The sequence below is a fragment of the Staurois parvus genome, unplaced genomic scaffold (assembly GCF_062004578.1).
Source record: "Staurois parvus isolate SC_StPar_1 unplaced genomic scaffold, SC_StPar_1.0 ptg000048l, whole genome shotgun sequence".
Classification (NCBI taxonomy): Eukaryota; Metazoa; Chordata; class Amphibia; order Anura; family Ranidae; genus Staurois; species Staurois parvus.
This window is the reverse complement of record NW_028317844.1, coordinates 3,400,426-3,423,625: the sequence shown is the minus strand read 5'-3', so window position 1 is coordinate 3,423,625 and position 23,200 is coordinate 3,400,426. Positions and strand designations below refer to the sequence as shown.

The 23,200-nt window shown below is 38.3% G+C and overlaps 1 protein-coding gene across 2 annotated transcripts in view; it reads left to right on the top strand.

Moving 5' to 3' along the window:
* The window catches only part of FIG4 (FIG4 phosphoinositide 5-phosphatase), a 315,676-nt gene that overhangs the window by 83,721 nt on the left and 208,755 nt on the right, over positions 1-23,200 (top strand). For both annotated transcript variants that reach the window (XM_089664705.1, XM_089664713.1), the window contains exons 6-7: positions 3,590-3,640; positions 13,106-13,257. In XM_089664705.1, coding sequence (XP_089520831.1) covers positions 3,590-3,640; positions 13,106-13,257 — 203 coding nt within the window. The remainder of the gene's footprint in view (positions 1-3,589; positions 3,641-13,105; positions 13,258-23,200) is intronic.

The following is a 23,200-nucleotide window of genomic DNA, read 5'->3' as shown; positions in this document are numbered from 1 at the left end:
AGAGAATGTCTGGTGGGATAGTGTAGAATTTTCTGAGACATATAATAATTCTTTAGTGTCTATAGGCGATTTTGGATAATTAAAGAGCCGGCGAAATAAAAATAAAGTGTGATTTTATTTTATCACACAATTGCTTAAAATAACAATGTAAATTGTATCATGAGTAACAGTTCAGTGTAGGTAAAACAAAAATATAAAAAAGAAGATGTGTCAACCTCATTGTCCTGCTCTTCATTGAGTGACAGCGGGTTGCTGTCCTAATGTTTATTTGTAATATCACTTCGGTAGTGTGTGAAGCTGTGGAGTTTGAGGGAATATTCCCCATCACGTCTGCATCTGAGTTAAATCACAGCAGATTTGAGGTCCCACTCTTTGCTGTTAATCATATATATTATAATGCTTTTTAAATATGGTAAGTCTTTAAATATGGTAAGTGTCCACCTGGTCTGCACATACAGTATGGTAATTGGCAGCGTGTTGTAGTATGTAGAACTCACAGGACATTTGAATTATATCACTTCCCAATCAGGTCCACTCCTGTAATTAACACTGGCACTAATGAAGTGTGTGCTCTGTGCAGGGATTTCCTGCATTATAATGCAGGTGTGCTAATGTTTATAATATATTGTGTAGTAGCTTCTAACTTGATAAGTAGCTGGACATGGCTCAAAACTTTGCTTTTAAAATGACACAGGATCTATCATGTTTTCTGCTACAGCCTTTATGAAATAAAGTGATAGAGCTAATCTTTAAAAAAAAATGGGTGTGGATGCAGATTGCTTTTAAAATTAAAGTACTTTGTTTAATCTCTGTAGGTATATTTTTTACCTTAAATACTCATTTATTCTTTAACACTTACACTAGGCAGTTATTGATCATGACGTTCAGATGCGTTACCTGTTGAGAAATGGGAAAGCCCGGAAAAAAGTTTTTTTTTTCCATAGCCATTTTTGATTTTTTCTTTGAAAAATTGAAAAATAAAGACAGAATATGTGTGGAATATGTTTTTTTACAATGATAAATAATATATCTATGACATGGTATTCAAACTATATAACAAAGACCATAATAAAAGATTTCTGAGACTTTATGTAAAGTCCTAAATTATTGCAAGTTCTCTCTGCTGAAGACAAGCAATTCATGGAATACAATTCAAGTAACACTGTACTTCTCAATGTAGTTCTCAAACAAGAGAAATATGCATATCTGCCACAAGGGGCACTGCAGGGGAAAGGCTCCAGTTTAGTTTGCTTTTGGGCTCCATTTTGTAACTCCTACAGTTTGGAGATTGTTGGGATACAGTAGATGATAGTTTCTGTCCTCTCAGGCCTTAATTGACAGGTAAAAGGGTGAATTTGTCTGACAAATTAGTTTATCTTTATAACCTTTAAATGGTTCCTATTAATGTTCTCCACCATCACAGCATAATGTTTACCTATAGTCTGGTCAGTTTTTCTTTTCCTCCTCTTCGTAAAATGGTGAAACCAACATCTAACGTTTAGGAACATTTCCACGGTGCAATTTCTGCTGAGAGCAAAACTGCAATTTGCAAATATTGTGAATATTCTTTTGCAAATGCTACAAGGATAACAAAACACATCCTTGCATGCCAGAGGTGCCCCACATTAAAAATACTTTATGGAATGAAATGATGACTATAATAAAAGTGCAAGTAGCTTTTCCCTCCAGAGTTCTCATTCTGGAAGCACACTTTCTGCTGCTTCTGGATCATCACAAAGTATTTCTTCACCAGCAGCATCTTCAAGTAAGGAAGTGTTACAAACCACTGCCTCACAAAAATACACATACCATTGTATTTTACATGCATACTTATACATGGCCAGTAATCTGGTCTATGTCTAAAGTAAAGAATAGAAATATAATTTCCAGAATATTAAACCTTTTCTGAAAACCAGGGAGATTTGATTTAATACAATCAGATTCAGAACATTCTCCATTCATTGTCTCCTTTCTACATTTGTTTAGGAGGTTTTCTGAAATGATAATGTTGTTACAAAAAGTGTTTTTCAAACTATTGTGTAATAAATATGCTGACTGGGTGTAAACATGGAAACCCAGAAAACTTAGAAGGTGCTTTTTGTGCAGTAAATTAAACTGCGCTAGTGTACCCAGACTGGCTTTCAACTATGACTCAGATCAGTATTTGTAATCATTGCCAGGATCTAATCTTGATTCATGTAACAGGCAACATTAACTGAGTATATTTAGAAACTGGAAGAAAAACATATTTTGCTTTTTCCTGCTTGCACTATTAGAAGCATAGAGGTAATCCAGAGAAGATAGAACAATAGAACAGAGTGTTTTGTTCACTATATTTATATCTATTATTATTATTATACAGTATTTATATAGCGCCAACGGTTTTCTCATCTATATTTTAGTATTGAGCTTTTTACATATTGGTGAATTAACATATTTTGTAAAGCAATGTGGAATTTATTGACGCATTATAAGTAAATTAAATAAACGTGCAGTGGCTTCACATTTGGAGATGTTTCTAGGTTTACCTTAAGTCTGTTCTCAGAAAGATATCATTGGATTAGCAATAATGAAACCCTTCTAGGGGCATCTATATGTCCAAAACACTTCCATGTGCCCTTGTTGAATTGTTCGATCAGCAGATCTACTCGGAGTTACTCCTAAGTCACTGACTATGCCATTGAAAAATGAAAACAAGCATCATGAAGCCCAGCAACCCCGAGAAGGCCTTTCACTGCTTGATCATGAAATCTTCTACTTGAAGTCATTAGCTACGGCTTATGACCAAGACATTTCCTTTATGGGAAAATATTGCACGTAAGGTAAAAACGCATTTTCCCTTATTTCATAATTTGTAAGTATGATTCCCAAGTATTTTAGTTTCTCTAAAGGCATACATTCCTAGGAACGTAATTAAATTAACATACTATTTTTCAAGTGTCTGCAAGTATCTGCATTTCTGCAGATTGCTCCCCTTTTCTGATTAGAAATAGTTTACTATATTAAAGCTTCCCGATTTTCTGTAGTCATCTCCAGGCTCCTATAGTTTCTTCTGTACCAGTATTCCCATACTAGCGGTTTGTGTCTTGCTTATTCGCCAACAGCCCTGTGCTGGATTGGTTAACCATCTGTAAGCTTCGCCCTAGAGGTTGCCTTGCTTAGCTTGCTACATATATCATGTCTTTTAAGGAGTGCATCAATCCATGTTTATATTCACACTGCTTTGATTTTACTATCATTATATTTTGTGATAAGCATTGTCACTTTCAAGGAAACCCACCCTTCAGGGAAGCCTACCCCACCCCCTGCTAATTGCCGATCTCCTCCACTCTTCCTACCACTCCATCCCACACAGCCATTTCCTCCTGTACCACCATCCCCTCCCTCCTAGATTGTAAGCTCCAAGGAGCAGGGCCCTCAAACCCCTCGTGTATTGTATTGTATTGTTACTGTACTGTCGCATGTTCTGTCTCCCTTTGTAATGTAAAGCGCTTAGCGAGCTGTTGGCGCTTTATAAATACTGTATAATAATAATATATCCCTAGTCTATGCTGATACTTTTGTTTCTTTTTTGTTTCTCTGCTCTTAGATATTTAAGAATATTTCAAAATGTTGACCTATCAAGCAATTTTTACTTCAGGTAAGTACAACGTAGTCTCTGTTTGACGGGTGTGTAACACGAACACTTTAGGAAACCGTACACTTGTGTTGCAGATTGATACAGACGGATTTTATTGTTGTGGATTTAGTAACACTTTAAGAATATATCAGTGAGTGGTGGTGGTGGGTGTATGGGGAGAGGGGGGTCATAAATGGTTAGGTAAAAGATAATGGGTAGGGGTGGGAGGATTTCATCAGGAGGGTGTACTCTTTGGAATGCATATTATTGCACCACTTCCTACGCAGGATCACGTATATATATTTCATTGTGCATTTCGGGTAGGGGGCGCGCGAGCGGCCGCGGATGTCAATCACCAGGTCCCGGCCGGTAATTATCCTGGGAGGAAAATTGTTTTGTTTACAAACAATCTTCCTCCCTGTCAGCTCGAGCACACTAATCGATCAGTGTGCTTACAGTGAAAAACACTTCCCCTGCCCCCTAGTAAAACACTCCCAGCACAGTTAACACTTTGATCGCCCCTCACATTAACCCCTTCCTGCCCATTGTCATCAGTACAGGTCAGTGCTTTTTTTAGCGCTGATTACTGTATTGGTGTCACTGGGGTGTCAGTGACACCAAGTTAGTTCCCCCCAATGTTTGCCGCAGTCCCGTTAAAAGTCGCTGATCCCCGCCATTACTAGTAGAAAAAAAAATCCCATTATTTATACCAGCATTTGTAAATGCTTTAACTTTCACTTAAACCAATTAATTTGCAAGTATTGTTTTTTTTAATTTTTATCAAAGACATGTAGCAGAATACATTTTGGCCTAAATTTATGATGACATTTGATTTTTTAAAAAATTTTTACTAGACATGTTTAATAGCAAAAAGTCCAAAATAAATATTTTTTTTCTCAAAATTATAATTTGTTTTGCTTATAGCGCAAAAAATAAAAAAACAGGCGATCAAATACCAAAGAAAGCTCAATTTGTGCGAAAACAATTTCATTTGGGTGCAGCATTGCATGACCGCCCAATTGTCAGTTAAAGTAACGCAGCTCCATAACGCAAAAAATGGTTTAGTCGTGAAGAGGAGGTAAATCCTCTGAAGGGCAAGTGGTTAAACATTTTTTGGCATTCACAAAAAAAGGCTACTAAAATACCTAATGCTGTATTTTTCTGAAATATGTAATATTTACCTTGTAAAACCATTTTATCTCATGCGATATCCTGTGGGATGGATACAATGGGGAAGAAGTAGAACCCCTGTCAGTTTTTAGTGCTAATGAAGAGGTAAACTGGTTTAAACCGTAGAAATATGCCAACTCAAGTCAGTGCGGTCCCTACAGCATACAGTATGTGCTTAATACAAAAGAAAAAAGTGGCTGGAATACCAGTAAGAGGAAATCTGCTTCCACAGGACACACATGGTATATCAAAAACAACTACGTTAAATTAAGTAAACACAAAATATATTTTTAAATGTTGAATATTGAATGAAAATAGTATTAAAAATCACAGACATATACAAATACTCTTCTTCCACAATATTGTCCTTTTATTGGTGGAAGAAGGGTATTTATATTTGTGTGTGATTTTTTTTTTTGTTTTCAATAGTGTAGAGAGGTATTAGGTTTTTACTGCTGTCTGTCCCCATTAGGGAGATTCACCCTCTCTATTTTCCTGTTTACCATGAAAGTGAAGTGGACAAAAAAAAACAAGCTTTGGGTTGTCCCCAGGAAAGTATAAGAGGGGAAATCTTCCAATGGGGACACAGGAGGCAAAAAACAAAACAAAAAAACCTAACAGGGTTTCTAACCCTCAATTGCTGTTTCCAAAATGAAAAATAAAGTTTTGTCTTTAGTTACACTTTCAAGCAGCCTTTTCAACATACAGTGGGGATCGAAAGTTTGGGCACCCCAGCTAAAAATTTGTATTAATGTGCATAAAGAAGCCAAGGAAAGATGGAAAAATCTCCAAAAGGCATCAAATTACATGTTAGACATTCTTATAATATGTCAACAAAAGTTAGATTTTATTTCCATCATTTACACTTTCAAAATAACAGAAAACAAAAAATGGTGTCTGCAAAAGTTTGGGCACCCTGCAGAATTTATAGCATGCACTGCCCCTTTGCAAAGCTGAGACCTGCTAGTGTCATGGATTGTTTTCAATCATCGTCTGGGAAGACCAGGTGATGTCAATCTCAAAGGTTTTAAATGCCCAGACTCATCTGACCTTGCCCCAACAATCAGCACCATGGGTTCTTCTAAGCAGTTGTCTAGAAAACTGAAACTGAAAATAGTTGACGCTCACAAAGCTGGAGAAGGCTATAAGAAGATAGCAAAGTGTTTTCAGATGTCAATATCCTCTGTTCGGAATGTAATTAAGAAATGGCAGTCATCAGGAACAGTGGAAGTTAAATCAAGATCTGGAAGACCAAGAAAAATACCAGACAGAACAGCTCGCAGGATTGTGAGAAAAACAATTCAAAACCCACGTTTGACTGTACGATCCCTCCAGAAAGATCTGGCAGAGACTGGAGTTGTGGTACACTATTTCACTATACAGAGATACTTGTACAAATATGGTCTTCATGGAAGAGTCATCAGAAGAAAACCTCTTCTACGTCCTCGCCACAAAAATCATCGTTTGAACTTTGCAAATGAACATATAGACAAGCCTGATGCATTTTGGAAACAAGTTCTGTGGACCGATGAGGTTAAAATGGAACTTTTTGGCCGGAATGAGCAAAGGTACGTTTGGAGAAGAAGGGGCACAGAATTTAATGAAAAGAACCTCTGTCCAACTGTTAAGCATGGGGTTGGATCAATCATGCTTTGGGGTTGTGTTGCAGCCAGTGGCACAGGGAACATCTCACGAGTAGAAGGAAAAATGGATTCAATAAAATGTCAGCAAATTTTGGATGGTAACTTGATGCCATCTGTGAAAAAGCTGAAGTTAAAGAGAGGATGGCTTCTACAAATGGATAATGATCCTAAACACACCTCGAAATCCACGGGGGATTACATCAAGAGGCGTAAACTGAAGGTTTTGCCATGGCCTTCACAATCTCCTGACCTCAACATAATTGAAAATCTATGGATAGACCTTAAAAGAGCAGTGCGTGACAGACAGCCCAGAAATCTCAAAGAACTGGAAGACTTTTGTAAGGAAGAATGGGCAAAGATACCTCAAACAAGAATTGAAAGACTCTTGGCTGGCTACAAAAAGCGTTTACAAGCTGTGATACTTGCCAATGGGGGCAGTACAAGATATTAACTCTGCAGGGTGCCCAAACTTTTGCAGATGCCATTTTTTTGTTTTCTGTTATTTTGAAAGTGTAAATGATGGAAATAAAATTAACTTTTGTTGACATATTACAAGAATGTCTAATCTGTAATTTGATGCCTTTCGGAGATTTTTCCATCTTTCCTTGGCTTCTTAATACAAATTTTTAGCTGGGGTGCCCAAACTTTCGATCTCCACTGTAGATAAACCTTTAAAATAACTTTACAGCCTCAGGGAACCCCTGCTAAAAATGACTATACTGTATCTACAACTCATGATATATTAGTGTGATGGTCAGTGGGAAGAATGCCCCGCACAATTGTGGTCACTGGGAAGAATCACCCCCTTATAGATAGCTAAAAAGATCAATGTTGTCAGTGGGAACTTGTCAGTGGAAAGATCTCTAGAAATAATTGTGAAAAAGTAAAGTATCCCCACTACATATATGTTCTAACAAGGGATTAGACCATTGTGACATGCATGTACATTGTATTACAGTATGTTTGGAGTGATTGGGGTTTTTTTTGCAGCAAATTATGTACATGCTTGTATATACACAAAAAAGTCTCTAAAAATCTGACAGAATGACAGGAGAAAATAAGTATATTTTACTACAGTAATGGGGTGGATTTACTAAATGTAATGGGTATGATTTACTATGGGCACATAGAATGAGCTCTTTGCAAGTGAAGTTACTCAAGAGCTTAGTAAATGAGGGGAGCTCTGCTGACTTCTATCATCCAATCATGTGCAAGCAAAAATGCTATTTGCATGTGATTGGGTATTCTTTGTAAAGTGAAGCTTTACCTCATGTAGTAAGCTCTGGAGCAACTTGAAAATTGCACAGTCTATTTGCCTTAAAGTAGAACTATAGGCAAAACTTTTTTTTATTCATTTTGGATAGAGTAAGAGTAAGGGAGGGTTATAAACCCTGTCAGTTTATTTTTAATTGTTTGCCATCTGTGTCCTCATTGGAAGAGTTCCCCTCTATTACTTTTCTGGGGGTAGCCCAAAATTTGGGATTTTCTTTTACTTTCACTTTCAATGATAATGGTATACAGGACGAATAGAAAGGGTGAATCTAATAGCACAACCTGACAGGTTTTCTAATCCACCCCCACTCTATCCAAAACTAAAAAAAAGTGTTTCCTTTAGTAAATCAACCCCTAATGATTTCCATTTTTTTTTAATCAAGAGAAAAAGTTTATTGAGATGTTACCAAACTTCACAATCAGTCTGTAAAGTTACATATACAGTGCCATGAAAAAGTATTCATACTCTTTGAAATTTTCCACATTTTGTCATGTCATCTCCAAAAACGTAAATGTATTTTATTGGGATTTTATGTGATAGACCGACACAAAGTGGCACATAATTGTGAAGTGGAAGGAAAATGCTAAATTGTTTTCAACATTTTTAAAAATAAATATCTGAAAAGTGTGGTGTGCATTTGTATTCAGCCCCCCGAGTCAATACTTTGTAGAACCACCTTTCGCTGCAATTACAGCTGCACGTCTTTTTTGGGGCTGTCTCTACCAGCTTTTCACATCTAGAGAGTGACATTTTTGCCCATTCTTCTTTGCAAAATAGCTCAAGCTCTGTCAGATTGGATGGAGAGCGTCTGTGTACAGCAATTTTCAAGTCTTGCTACAGATTCTCAGTTGAATTTAGATCTGGACTTTGACTGGGCCATTCTAACACATGAATATGCTATGATCTAAACCATTCCATTGTAGTTCTGGCTGTATGTTTAGGGTTGTTGTCCTGCTGGAAGGTGAACCTCCGCCCCAGTCTCAAGTCTTTTGCAGACTCTAACAGGTTTTCTTCTAAGATTGCCATGTAGTTGGCTCCATCCATCTTCCCATCAACTCTTACCAGCTTCCCTGTCCCTGCTGAAGAAAAGCATCCCCACAACAACTGCTGCCACCACTATTTTTCATGGTGGGAATGGTGTGTTCAGGATGATGTGCAGTGTTAGTTTTCTGCCACACATAGTGTTTTGCTTTTAGGCCAAAAAGTAAAATTTTTGTCTAATCTGACCAGAGCACTTTCTTCTACATGTTTGCTGTGTCCGCCACATTGCTTCTTGCAAACTGCGAATGGGACATCTTATGGCTTTCTTTCAACAATGGTTTTCTTCTTGCCACTCTTCCATAAAGGCCCAATTTGTTGAGTGCACAACTAATAGTTGTCCTGTGGACAGATTCTCCCACCTGAGCTGTGGATCTCTGCAATTTCTCCAGAGTTACCAAGGGCCTCTTGGTTGCTTCTCTGATTAATGCTCTCCTTGCCCGGCCTGTCAGTTTAGGTGGACGACCATGTCTTGGTAAGTTTGCAGTTGTGCCATACTCTTTCCATTTTCAGATGATGGATTTAACAGTGCTTGGTGAGATGTTCAAAGCTTGGGATATTTTTTGTAACCTAACCCTGCTTTTAACCGTCTCCACAACTTTATCCCTGACCTGTCTGGTGTGTTCTTTGGCCTTCGCAATGCTGTTTGTTCACTAATGTTCTCTAACAAACCTCTGAGGGCTTTACAGAACAGCTGTATTTATACTGAGATTGAATTACACACAGGTTGACTCCATTTATTAATTAGGTGACTTCTGAAGGCAATTGGTTTCACTAGATTTTAGTTAGGGGTATCAGAGTAAAGGAGGCTGAATACAAAATACACGCCACACTTTTCAGATATTTATTTGTAAAGAATTTTGAAAACCATTTATAATTTCCTTTCCACTGCACAACCATGTGCCACTTTGTGTTGATCTATCACATAAAATCTCAATAAAACACATTTGATTTGTTTTTGGTTGTAGCATGACAAAATGTGGAAACTTTTAAGGGGTATGAATACTTTTTCAAGGCACTGTATGTCACTCAAGAAAGCTTACAAGCATAACAGTGCTGAGTTTAGTCACATGGAAGGTACTACATATAATTGGGTGGCTTGTCTAGGACTTGCTTTGTGGGAGTCATTGAGCCCTCAAAAATGGAAAAGTAAAAAAATAAAATAAAACAGAAAGCTCACATTTTATTATCAGAACTAAATCTTCCTGTATTTGGAGTAGAATGCTTCAAAGCTATAATCTGTCCATCACTTAATCCAGCAGGGCTAAACCAGGAATGCCCAGCCAGCCTCCCCATACCTTATTTAGGTTTCTATGCATTACTGTTGAGAGAACTGATCCAAAAAAGCAGAGACTACTCAAAATTGCCTATTATATTTTTACATTCCCTAAATACTGCATGCCTGGACTATTGCTTAGTGCATTTAATTACTTACTTCTGTGAATTGAGTTTATGCTTTTTCATGTAGTATTTACCGAGTGTTTCACAGTAAATATTATAGTGAATTGACAGTTTCAGGATCGTATGCAATATTTAGGGAAGATGTGTCCTGAGTCCTGACACCTAAATACAATATGCTTTTGTGAATGAAGCCCACTATCACTGGAAGTAATGCATTATCCATCAGTGGCTTTCAAGGTCAGTTCCTGGATGGATTTGTTTACAATAAGGGTTTTTAACACTTCCTCTTTCTATCCGAATAAAAAAGTTTTTGGTTTACATATAGTGACTATAGCAAATAGGTCAAGATAAAAACATACACTATATTGCCAAAAGTATTGGGACGCCTGCCTTTACACGCCCATGAACTTTAATGGAATCCCAGTCTTAGTCAGTAGGGTTCAATATTGAGTTAACCCACCCTTTGCAGCTATAACAGCTTCAACTCTTCTGGGAAGACTGTCCACAAGATTTAGGAGTGTGTCTATGGGAATGTTTGACCATTCTTCCAGAAGCACATTTGTGAGATCAGGCACTGATGTCGGGCAAGAAGGCCTGGTTCACAGTCCTCCGCTCTAATTCATCTAAAGGTGTTCTGTCGGGATGAGGTCAAGTTCCTCCACCCCAAACTCATCCATGTCTTTGTGCACTGGTGCGCAGTCATGTTGGAACAGGAGGGGCCATCCCCAAACTGTTTCCACAAAGTTGGGAGCATGAAATTGTCCAAAATGACTTGGCATGCTGACGCCATAAGAGTTCCCTTCACTGAAACTAAGGGGCCAAGCTCAACTCCTTAAAAACAACCCCCCTCCACCAAACTTTACATTTGGCACAATGCAGTCAGGCAAGTACCGTTCTCTTGGCAACCGCCAAAGCCAGACACGTCCATCAGATTGCCAGACAGAGAAGTGTGATTCGTCACTCCAGAGCACACATCTCCACTGCTCTAGAATCCAGTAGTGGTGTGCTTTACACCACTGCATCTGACGCTGTGCATTGCACTTGGTGATGTAAGATTTGGATGCAGCTGTTTGGCCATGGAAACCCGTTCCATAAAGCTACCTATGTACTATTGTTGTTCTAATCTGAAGACCACATACAGTACATTTTTCAGGTCTTTAGCTATTGACTCTGCAGACAGTTGGCGACTTCTGCACACTGTGCGCCCAGCATGCGCTGACCCTACTCTGTCATTTTACGTGGCCTACCACTTTGTGGCTAAGTTGCTGTTGTTCCCAGTTACTTCCACTTTGTTATAATACCACTAACAGTTGACCATGGAATATTTAGTAGGAAGGAAATTTCACGGATGGACTTACTGCACAGGTGGCAACCTATCACGGTACCACCCTTGAAATCACTGAGCTTCTAAGGGTGACCCATTATTTCAAAAATGTTTGTAGAAGCAGTCTGAATAACTAGGTGCTTGATTTTATACACCTGTGGCCATGTAGGTGATCGGAACACATGAATCCAATGGTTAGGAGGGGTGTCCAAACATTTTTGGCAATATAGTGTATCTGTACAAATGCCATACTGTTATTTCTCTGCAGTTTATCAAATTAAATCTTTTTCCTAATTAACTGTTGCAGGTACTGGTTCATCTTCTATTCAGTCTGCTGAAATGATTGTAACATGTTTATATGTGCAAAGATGGAATTAAATATATTATTTGCTTAACATTTTGCATTTCCATGGAGTATGTTGGCTACAAGGCATTCAATCTTATCCATAAATGTTATTTCAGTATGTATATGCTAATAAAGAGCTTTGGTTTTTACACATAGTCCAGTTCTTTATAGGTTAATATACATAAAATGAATGGAATTTAGTGCTAAGTGCAAGGCAAGCCATTGCCCCCATGTCAGACCCTTTATTGAGCTGCTTTGCAGCAGATATGAGTCATTAGGCACACACTTGTCAAACACGCAATTAGTAACCGGAAGTAATATTTGCCAAACGCAGCCATAGTAACCATTTAAGCACAGACATACAGTTGGACTCAGTTAATTGGAACATAGATCATTGTAGTTCATTTGTATTCACACACATAGGCTACAAGTCATCTGGCATTCAGTAATTAAAGTTCACAATCCGTTACTGGCTTCACAGAAATACCTAAGAAAGCATTCAAATACAGTACATTATTAAGCTTGTCGTAAATTCTATCATTTCAGCTGACTGTTTCATCTTACTCCATCCTGTCTCTCTAATCATCTCACACAGTGCTGTACTATCTAACAAAATGCCACTCTGCTCTGCTTCTGTACGTTGATGGACAGTTCTCCCGTTGTCACATGAAATCAGTTGATTTTCCTCATTGCAGTGCTAGATATTTTAACGGGTTTTCTGTTATTTTTTCTTCTGCTTCCATAAGTATTAGCTTTGTCCAAAAAGCACTGTTTGTATCAAACAATTTTTTTAATTTGAATAAAATTGTACAACTTTACATTGATCATTTTATACAATTATATTTTATAATATCATTTCCCATGCTTCTGCCATACATTTATATAGGGGTCTGAATCCTTGCTCAATTTGTGTCCAAAATCCGTCTTAGTATTTTGTAATTGAGTATTATTTGCAGTGTCTGGACTAAAGGCCAGTTCACAACAGAATGCGGTGCAGAAAATCCTGCATTCTATGCGTATTTCCTGAAAACGAATGGGCTGAAATCAGACTGCACCCAGATCTCATTTGAATCACACAAGACCGCACAGCACATTCATGTGCGATTCATGGTTTGAACCGGCTCCAAGTCAAATTTCTGTTCTTGCATTGTTTTTCTTGTTCTTCACAAACCTCCACATAAAAGAACATTATAGGGGAAAAAAGCATAATTTTCCCATTCGAAAGGGTTTGCTTTTTCTTACAGAATGGTCAGTGATTGTATGTATTTTAACTGCTCTTTTACAATTTCAGCTACAGTTATGATTTGAGTCACTCGCTCCAGTACAATCTTACAATCTTACGGATGCCCACTGAGATGATGAAGCTCGAGATAACAAATCAGACACGTCAGGAAGGCTTTGATATATTTGAGGATGAAGCAATAAGTAGCCATGGTGGAAGCAGTGAGTTGTATATGTACTTTTTTTAATTTGTGAGCACAGAATCAAAATTTAAGCTTGATATTCCTAATAAGAATTATCTAATTGGGGACGTTTATGATATCCGACTACATTTTCAGATGTACCTATTTATGACAAATATTATGATACATAATTTTGATTCTTACATGTGTCAGTCGATATGTACACAAAATAGGTCTTGCAATTTTTATAAGGTTTAATCAGTTTTTTGAGTTTCACTAAAATTAGGAAAATGTTTAATACCCTTCTGTTTATTTATATATTTTAAAGGAAATATAAACCCAAAAACTAAAATCTCATATAATCTTTAAAGCGGTGGTAAAATTTCATTCTTTTTTTAAAAAATGGTTCTCCGTGCAGGCTTAGGTCATAATGTTCTAGCATTCTCTGCATACTATTACATTATGACAGAATTACCTGCAGACAGAGCCCTGTCAGCGCAGTCCTGGTCTCTGGCGGTTTCCATCTTTACCCAGTCTTCCTTCCCGGTTCCCGATCTTCAGCCGCTTGAATCGCCAGGCCGGAGGTGACATCGCTCCCGCACATGCTCATGGGAATCACATTGCCGCGGCACGCAGAGTGGGCCGTAAATGTGGTCTGAGCTGTGCATGTGCGGCTCAGATCACATTACCTGCTGACAGGCAAGGGGTACATTTAAGACAAGAGAAACCCTTAGAGTCTCTTCTGTTATAAAAACCCTGCCTGTCAGCAGATTTTCAGTTCCAAGACTTTACTACCACTTTAACATGGAGCATTAATTAAAGTTATACTAAACACACACTGTTTAATTTACATTATTCCTTCTCTTTCTGTATATGGATGATGGCACTGTAATGATTTTAACTGAAAAAAAATCTAAGTACCTTTTTTCAAAATTATATACAGCTGTCACATAACCTAGCTCTTTCTCAGTCTGCCTGCAGGGAAACAGTGGCAGGAGGAGATTCTAGTCTTCTGCTGTTGGTCATTAAAAAAACAGCTTCTGCATTACAGAGTAAAAACAACAATAGCAAAATCTAATATCAATACACTGTTTTAAATTGTCATACAAGTATACAGTATATTTGATTTGTATGTTTGAAATTAAATCTTTGGCAATCTTGGCAATAACATGGTGTGGGTGGGTTTCTGCCAGTCACAAGCTGTGTCATATCCCTCCAGCCTGTGTCTTAAAATAACAGGGAGGTGAAGCCTCCATTAATCAAGATGTAATATCCCACCCCTATTGTGTTTAGCTGGTTAGTGGACATGGAGGAGGAGGGAGGGAGTGGGCTGTCATTTACCACTGTGTACACACCCACATGAAGAAGGAGGGAAGGAGTGGGCTGTCATTTAACATTGTGTGTACGCCCATATGTGTGACTCTGTTGTCACATGGGCTGCTCAGATGTGATAGGGAAATGCTCAGGGTAGAAAATACAGTGAAAGCTAAAAATATGCACCAGCTGCCAACCTTGTTCTGAAAAATCAACAAATGCTGTGGGGACATGGGACAGAAGGGGGGGGACAGAGAACAGCATAATTAACCAGGTGTTTTGCAGAATACAGAAAACAAATCCAGTAGCGACTGAGTATGAGCAGCATGTAATATAGCATTTATTGACCGTTTTTAATTATGTGGGTTTAATGACACTTTAAGCGTGAGGTGACACTGTGTAATGTTTGATAGACACATGGCTTACATACACTATATTGCCAAAAGTATTGGGACACCCCTCCAAATCATTGGATTTAGGTGTTCCAATCACCTCCATGGCCACAGGTGTATAAAATCAAGCACCTAGGCATGCAGACTGCTTCTAAAAAGATTTGTGAACGAATGGCTCAGGAGCTCAGTGAATTCAAGCGTGGTACCGTGATAGGTTTCCACATGTGCAATAAATTCATACATGAAATTTACTTGCTATTAAATAATCCATGGTCAACTGTTAGTGGTATTATAACAAAGTGGAAGCAACTGGGAACAACAGCAACTCCGCCACGAAGTTGTAGGCCACGTAAAATGGCGGAGTCAGCGCATGCTGAAGTGCACAGTGCGCAGAAGTCACCAACTGTCTGCAGAGTCAATAGCTAAAGACCTCCAAACTTTGCATGGCCTTCAGATTAGAACAACAACAGTGCATAGAGAGCTACATGGAATAGGTTTCCATGGCCGGACAGCTGCATCCAAGCCTTACATCACCAAGTGCAATGCAAAGCATCGAATGCAGTGGTGTAAAGCACGCTACCACTGGACTCTAGAGTAGTGGAGATGTGTTCTCTGGAGTGACGAATCACGCTTCTCTGCCTGGCAATTCGATAGACGTGTCTGGCTTTGGCGGTTGCCAGGAGAATGTTACTTGTTTGACTGCATTGTGCTAAGTGTAACGTTTGGTGGTGGGGGATTATGGTATGAGGTTGTTTTTCAGGAGTTTGGCTTAGTTTCAGTGAAGGGAACTCCTATGGTGTCAGCATACCAAGACATTTTGGACAATTTCATGCTCCCAACTTTGTGGGAACAGTTTGGATATAGCCCCTTCCTGTTCCAAGATGACTGCACACCAGTGCACAAAGCAAGGTGCATAAAGACATGGATGAGCGAGTTTGGGGTGGAGGAACTTGACTGGCCTGCATAGAGTCTTGACCTCAACCCGATAGAACACCTTTGGGGTGAATTAGAGTGGAGACTGCAAGCCAGGTCTTCTCGTCCAACATCAGTGCCTGACCTCACAAATGTGCTTCTGGAAGAATGGTCAAACATTCTCATAGATACGCTCCTAAGACTTGTGGACAGCCTTCCCAGGAGAGTTGAAGCTGTTATAGCTGCAAAGGATGGGCCAACTCAATATTGAGTCCTACGGACTAAAAGTGATATGCCATTGAAGTTCGTGTGTGTGTGTGTAATGGCAGGCATCTCAATACTTTTGGCAATATAGTGTAGTTAGTCAGGCTGAAAAAGACAAAAGTCCGTCTAGCTCAACCAATACAATAGAAAAAAACAAGCAAATAGAAAACCTCCACATACACAATCCTATACCCACAGTTGATTCAGAGGAAAGCAAAAAGCCTCAATATAGCATGATCCAACTTGCTGCACTGTGGGGAAAAAAAATAATTCCTTTTCCCCCAGAAGACAATGGGATATTCCCTGGATCAACTATTCCTGGTGTTATTGCCTATAAATGGTAATATCCAGTTATATTTGTTGTATTTAGAAATGCATCCAGATCTTTCTACTAAGCTTGCCAGAACTAATTCTTGATAAAATCTGTTCTACATTTTCTCAGCTTTTACTGTGAAGAAATAATTCCATATGTGGAGGTTAAATCTCTTTTGTTCCTGACATGAAGAGTGTCCCCTTGTCCTCATTGATGACCAGAAACTGAATAACCAGGTTCACTATATGGACCACTTATGTATTTATACATAGAGATCAAATCACCTCTTCTCGAGAGAATACATTCAGTTCAGCTAATATTTCCTAATAGCTGAGTTCATCCATGCATTTTAGTCATTCTTCAATATCCTCCCAAATACCCAAATTAAATTTATATATATTTTTTCACACAAATAGAACTTTCTTTTGGTTATATTTGATCACCACTGGGTTTTTTATTTTTTATTATATAAATAAAAAAAGACAGAAAACAATATTTTTTTCACTTTCTTCTATAAAACATATCCCGTTTAAAAAATTCTTCATAAACGTAGGCAAAAATGTATTCTGCTACATGTCTTTGGTATAAAAAAAATCCCAATAAGTGTATATTGATTGGTTTGTGTGAAAGTTATAGCGTCAACAAATGATGGTATATACTGGAATATTTATTTATTTATTTAACACTAGTAATGGTGGTGATGAGCGACTTATAATGCGACTGTGATAGTGAAGTGGGCAATCTGACACTGACACTAGGTGGGATCTGACTTACTGACACCAGTGGCACTAATACAGTGATCACTGATAATGTTATGCACTGTCATTGTACTAATGACACTGACTGGGAAGGGGTTAACATTTAGTGGAAAACAAAGGGTTAACTGTGCTTTACAATGTGCAATGTGTGCTGCTTTTACTAAGAGCTTTGGCTGTTTTTAAAAAATGCCACATTGCTGCTCCATGTACAGAACCCTGTGTTGTTAGTAAACACAGGGCTCTGTACTGTGATTCGCTAAGCCGATCATCAGGTCCTGTCCAATTAATTGAAGGGGTTAAGAAACATCTATTCATGATTGGAGTACACACTACAGCAACAAAACAAGATTCTCAGCCTCTTTCCCTTGCTCTCTATCCTCTCTCTCCCCTTTCTTGGTATTTTCTGATTGAAGAATTGGCATGTGTCCATTGCATAATTCCTCTACCCCTTTTAATATAACACATTGAAGCAGCTTCCATGTCTTAAACTTATTACATAACGTGATGTTTATTTCTTTCCCCGTGCAATTTTTGAAGGTGATTAGGCATTGCTGGAAATTGCTAAGAATTTAATGAGACGCTGTGACATTTTCCAGTGGCTGTTAATACTGCGCAGCCTTACATCAAATGCAACAGAAAGATTTGCAAGTTGTTATGAATGCCAAAGCATGTTTCTTTTCACACAAACAGCTGGAAGTATTGTAAATCATAGTTATATAATCATAAAACCATAATCATAATCCATTTGAATATTCATAAAGTGCAATAATGGCTAGCAAAAATCATATAGAAATATCTAAAACACTTTTATCTTCTGTTTCTTGTTGTTGAGCAGTGCTTGTTGTTCAGATATGAAAAATAAAAACGTTTTGCCATTGTTAGAGAAAAAACAATTATGGCTCTAGTTCTGGAGACTTCATATAAAAAAGATTGTTTTGATGGCCATATAGGACAACATTTTTTTGGATTTAGGCTGTTGACGTCAGAAGATAAGCTTAAAAAAATTAGACTGCCTGTTTTGTATTGAGGTAAGCTGGCATTAAGACTTCACGGGAGATAAGACATAATAACCAACTTTTCCTTAAGGTTTCCTTAAGGTTTCTATTGCTATGGGTTGGAACAAGGTAGATTGCAAAAACAAGCATAATGTAATTTTTTTTCCTAAATGTATTTTAGGTAATACTCCATGACCCAAAAATGAAACTAGAAAAAGACATAGATTAAATTCAACAGAGTCAAGCACTCAAAATTTAAACCGCTTTTGCAGGAGTCAGTAATAAGTAATTCAAAGGTCACTAGTATGTAATGGACAATGTCAGTGGTAACTCAGAGGTCAAATGTAAATGACTTAGCAGTAAGTGATTCAGAGTTCAGAGATCAGTAGTAAGTGATGCAGATTGTAAAGGTTCGTAGTAAGTGACACAGAGTTCAGAAGTCAGTAGTAAGTGATACAGAGTTCTGAGGTCAGTAGTAAGTGGTGCAGAGGTCAGTAGTAAGTGATGCAGATTTCAGAGGTTGGTACTGATGCAGAGGTGAGTAGTAAGTGATTCAGAGATCAGCAGCAAGTGTCACAGAGCTCAGAGGTCAGTATTAAGGAATGCAGAGGTCAGTAGAAAGTAACGTGCAGTTCAGAGGTCAGTAGTAAGTGTTGGAAATTTCAGGGGTCAGCAGTAAATAAAGCAAAATGCATTACATACACAGAATATTATGGTCCATAGGTAATGTCAGGGACTGTACTGAGACTCCCTATAGCAGATTAGTTGACCGCCACTGCTGCACATTCTAAACTGCTGCATTAACCACAGAGTGTAGGGCTGTCTAAAATTTGGCACCTTGGATATTTTGTTTTTGCAGAAGATTGTTTTTTTCTGTGTGTTTTATGTTACATTTTAATGTTATATAATATTTATCACAAAATACTAATGTAAAATCAGTTGCTAGCCTTATCTGTGGGAAATAAGAGAAATTGCATTAGCCATCCAGTATAATGAAGGGGTTATACTTGCAAACAGGTGAGGTAAGGAGATTCATCTTAGGCCTAGCATCAATGGGAAACCATTGCTGTACGTAGTTCCTTTAATGATAGACAAGTTAGTTATTTCCAAGTTTGACCTACAGTACATTTTTGTAGGTTTTTCTACCCTGGTCACTAATAAGCATTCATGCCCATAGCTGTGCACTGCTATGCTGCGTCATATTAGAACACCTCTTTACTGTAGATATTAATATTAGAAATTTATGTTGTGTATTCTTCTTGATTTTTGCTGTCTGAACAGTTGCTGCTGAAACAACTTCCCAATATTATTTAGCCAAATTGAGCAAACATTTCTCCCTTTCATCAGATATAAAATTGGTAATTTCTAGCATAAGGACCCATATGGAAGAAAAATATATTTGAAATATATTTTAATAATATTCTTCCCAAATATATTGACATATATTTGAAATGCTGCAATTTTGGAATGCATCTACAAATATATGTAAAAATATATGTTAAAACAAATCTGAAACATGCAGTGTATGTATGTATGTATATATATATTTATTGATATATATTTTGAAATATATTGAACATGGCCAAAATTGTAGCATTTCAAATATATGTCAATATATTTTGGAAGAATATTTTTAAAATATATTTCAAATATATTTTTCTTCCATGTGGGGATTCAGAGATCTTCTACAAATGCTCTTCAGGTTTTATACTTGATAGAGTTCTGTTGCTGCATGGTTGAACCAAAGAATAGTAATATATAATAGTAAAGGCTTTGCATACGACTATATGATCTTTCTGAGAAAAGTTAACTATGGGGATGTAATAATGGTTCTATCCAAGGACCGGTTCTCGATAGCTTTTAAAATCTCCCAACAGATGTACTTTTCCTACAATAAAGAATATCATGTTGGTCTTGATAAAAAAAAAAATGTGGTACTATATATTTAAAGCTTGAACTCTCAGTGCCGTTTAACATGTGCAATGTGGATGCAGCAAACAGGCCCCACCAATCTTTTGTCTCTGATGCACTTTGCGTAGGTATTACCGTAATCATAGAGACAAATAGGAGAAAAGGCGTAGGCCTTGATAAAAAAAAGGTAATCACTGAAAAGTATCACAGCTATTCAGGAATTTTACAACAAATGAGGAACATTAACCCTCATCCAAAACATTAAAAGCAAAATACTTTATAAAGAAGCCAAGTATACAGTACATATATATGAGGCAGTCAAGCTTTGTGGGTCAGGCTCTGACCACCTTCTAATATCTGTGATTGCTTTATACATACGCAGAAAATTAGTATTGGAGCAGTTCGCTCCGGCCATTTGAATGAACACTCTAGTTTACATCTCTAAGACTTCTGATAGCAATATACGGTAAATGGCTTCTTGATGTTTAGTAAAATTTTTTCTTCCATACAGAGGCATTAGTTCAACAAAGTCTGTTGTTAAAGTTCCCCATCTAGTCATCACAAATGATCTAGTTAAACATTGTGGTAAAAATATTTTTTTGCACACATTTGCAAATACATATGAAACCGCACTGCGACATCAAGGCATGTCTAAAAAAAAATTGTAATCCCTAACTCAAAAATGTTTTAGCTCCAAACTTATGACACTTGGGGGTCTATGTATAAAATGTTTGCTGTGCAAATGTGACAAACATCTGCATAGTGAGAATGAAAAATCACTGTATTTTCTCTGATATGTGTAGTTCCTATATTGTCAGCACCATCTAGTGGCCATAATGTGTTTTGTTTTCCCTGAAACACTTCATTTAGAAAAAAAACATCATGACCACCAAATTGCACTGACGATATAGCAACTACATTTATTAGAAAAAATACTTGTTTTTTTTGTTCTGACTTTGTGGATGTTTTTCACACTTGTACAGCAAAACTTTTATATATACATAAGGTGTATTCACCATTTGCCTTTAATTCTGCCAACTACACTTGCACACGGTTAAACTCAATCCTGGGCACAGCTATTTTTATGTGTCTTTTTAAAAAATATTTTATCATCGCGCTAACACTCTCATATTTTTCTTTTTTTACTTTAGGTGCCCTCTTAGCCCCTCTGACCAATTCTGATATGTACAGCAGGTAGCCATGCCCCTGTCCTTCTCACCAACAAATGCTCGACCATTTCCTTCTCCCCAACTTGTGACAAAGGACCAGTCAATCTCACGCCATGCTGTCACTTATGTAACAATGCCACTCTCAGCTGCACCCTGCACCAAGATTTTCCAGCTTGCAGGACCACAATCTAGGTACCAGCAGCCTGAGAATGATTGTCAGTGTGTGAGGTTAATTAGGAACTAATCCTTCAAACTCCAAACTGTCACCAGATAGCTTTAGGTCTATCAACCCTTCACAATGTTAGCAAGAAAAATGAACATCTGTAACACACTGTCATCACAGACAGGTGTATTCAGAGGATTATCATACAGATTAGCACTCTTCAAGAGCAGGGATTCTTTAATTTACATTACAATCCTTAGGGACAGTTTTAACACTTTTCCAAATGGGAATTATCAATGAAAATGTCAAAATGGTGCAAATAATATATTTATAGAAAAAAAGATGTTATAAAGAAATAAGGAGAGCAATAAAGCAGCAGAAATAAAGGAGGTGAAAATGTTGAATACTTGCAAAATCCTGGTTTTAGCAGAGTTCAGTCTATGAGTGAGGTGTTATGGGCTCTCATAACTTGACAGAAGTTCCTTCATTAATGGTAAAATGAGAGCTTGTCAATGGGTCCTGCCATTCCCTTTTCTGCCGTATCAAAGGGGTGTTGACAGAGACCATTTGACCAATCATTCGGTTTAAGGGGTGAGGGCTGGGAGGTCATCACGTTTTAGTACCAAGTCCCAAGTACAGATTTGTGCTGATATTAATATCTTCCAATATGTGCAGGTTGTATTCTAGAAACTGGCAGATTATTGTTCAGCATATTTCGTGTCCAGGGATACCAAACACAGAGTATTTCGGATGAATCTGTCACACAAAAGGGAGGAGACTGCTTTCTCCCCTTTCATATGTACCAACATAGTCATGTATGACCTTGATTGGTTGGTATGATATTCCCCATTCATGCGCAATATTAATGTGTCTGTAATGAACCACCTGGCGGGACCACTAGCAACCCACAGGATAGGATTTCCCAGAGCGCAGAGTCTAAGTCCCAGTCCGCTTGTTCACCAGGGCCCCTGATGGTGGGGATGGACTTGGAGCAGACCGAGACCAGGTCTCGGACCCTGGGTACACCCACCTGTGGTAGAGGGGACCGCCAGAGGTATCTGCAAGATGAGAGCCTGATGTGAAGAGGCGGATGGCCTCGAGCAGGATGGATGGATGAGCAGAAGCGTGGTCAGACAGGCCGAGTCGGTAATCGTGGGAGCAGCGCGGTACAAGGCAGCGGACAGAGAATAGTCGGGTCACTCGCCGGGTCAGTAACAGAAGATCAAATCCAAAGGGGGGCATCCGAGAGAGAGGTCAGGCAAGCCAGGGGGTCAGAGCAGGAGAATTCAGCACAGTCAGGGACAATTCGGGTCAGCAATGATCAAAATACAGAGACTATAGGAACAGGAACACAGGATAGACCAAACGGCAATCCATGTCAGCGCAGAGCGGATTTAAATACCGCGCCCTGCGCTGTCATTGGTGCCAGGCGCGCAGCCGCGAGCGCATGTGCACGTTCATCTCTGCCACGGCTGGCCAGGACCTAGTGCCTGTACGCCAGCGCGAGTCGGCACATTGCGCCTGTGCCAAGCCGTGCGCTGCAGCGGACCCTGACAGTGTCTTATTCCTGTTGGATTTTATAAATTCTGTGTGGATTTTGTTAAATTGTGGATTAGGCAGAGGTCTCAGAAAGATGTTTTATGGCACGCTGTGCATTCCTAGAGCTTTATTTGCCTCACAAGTCATGTGTGACAGGCTTGATTGAGTTTGTCATTGTTTTACGATGGATCAGAGGAGAGTGTTACTCTGTAGAGTTTTTTTATGATTCATGGAAACAGACATCCTGCAGAAC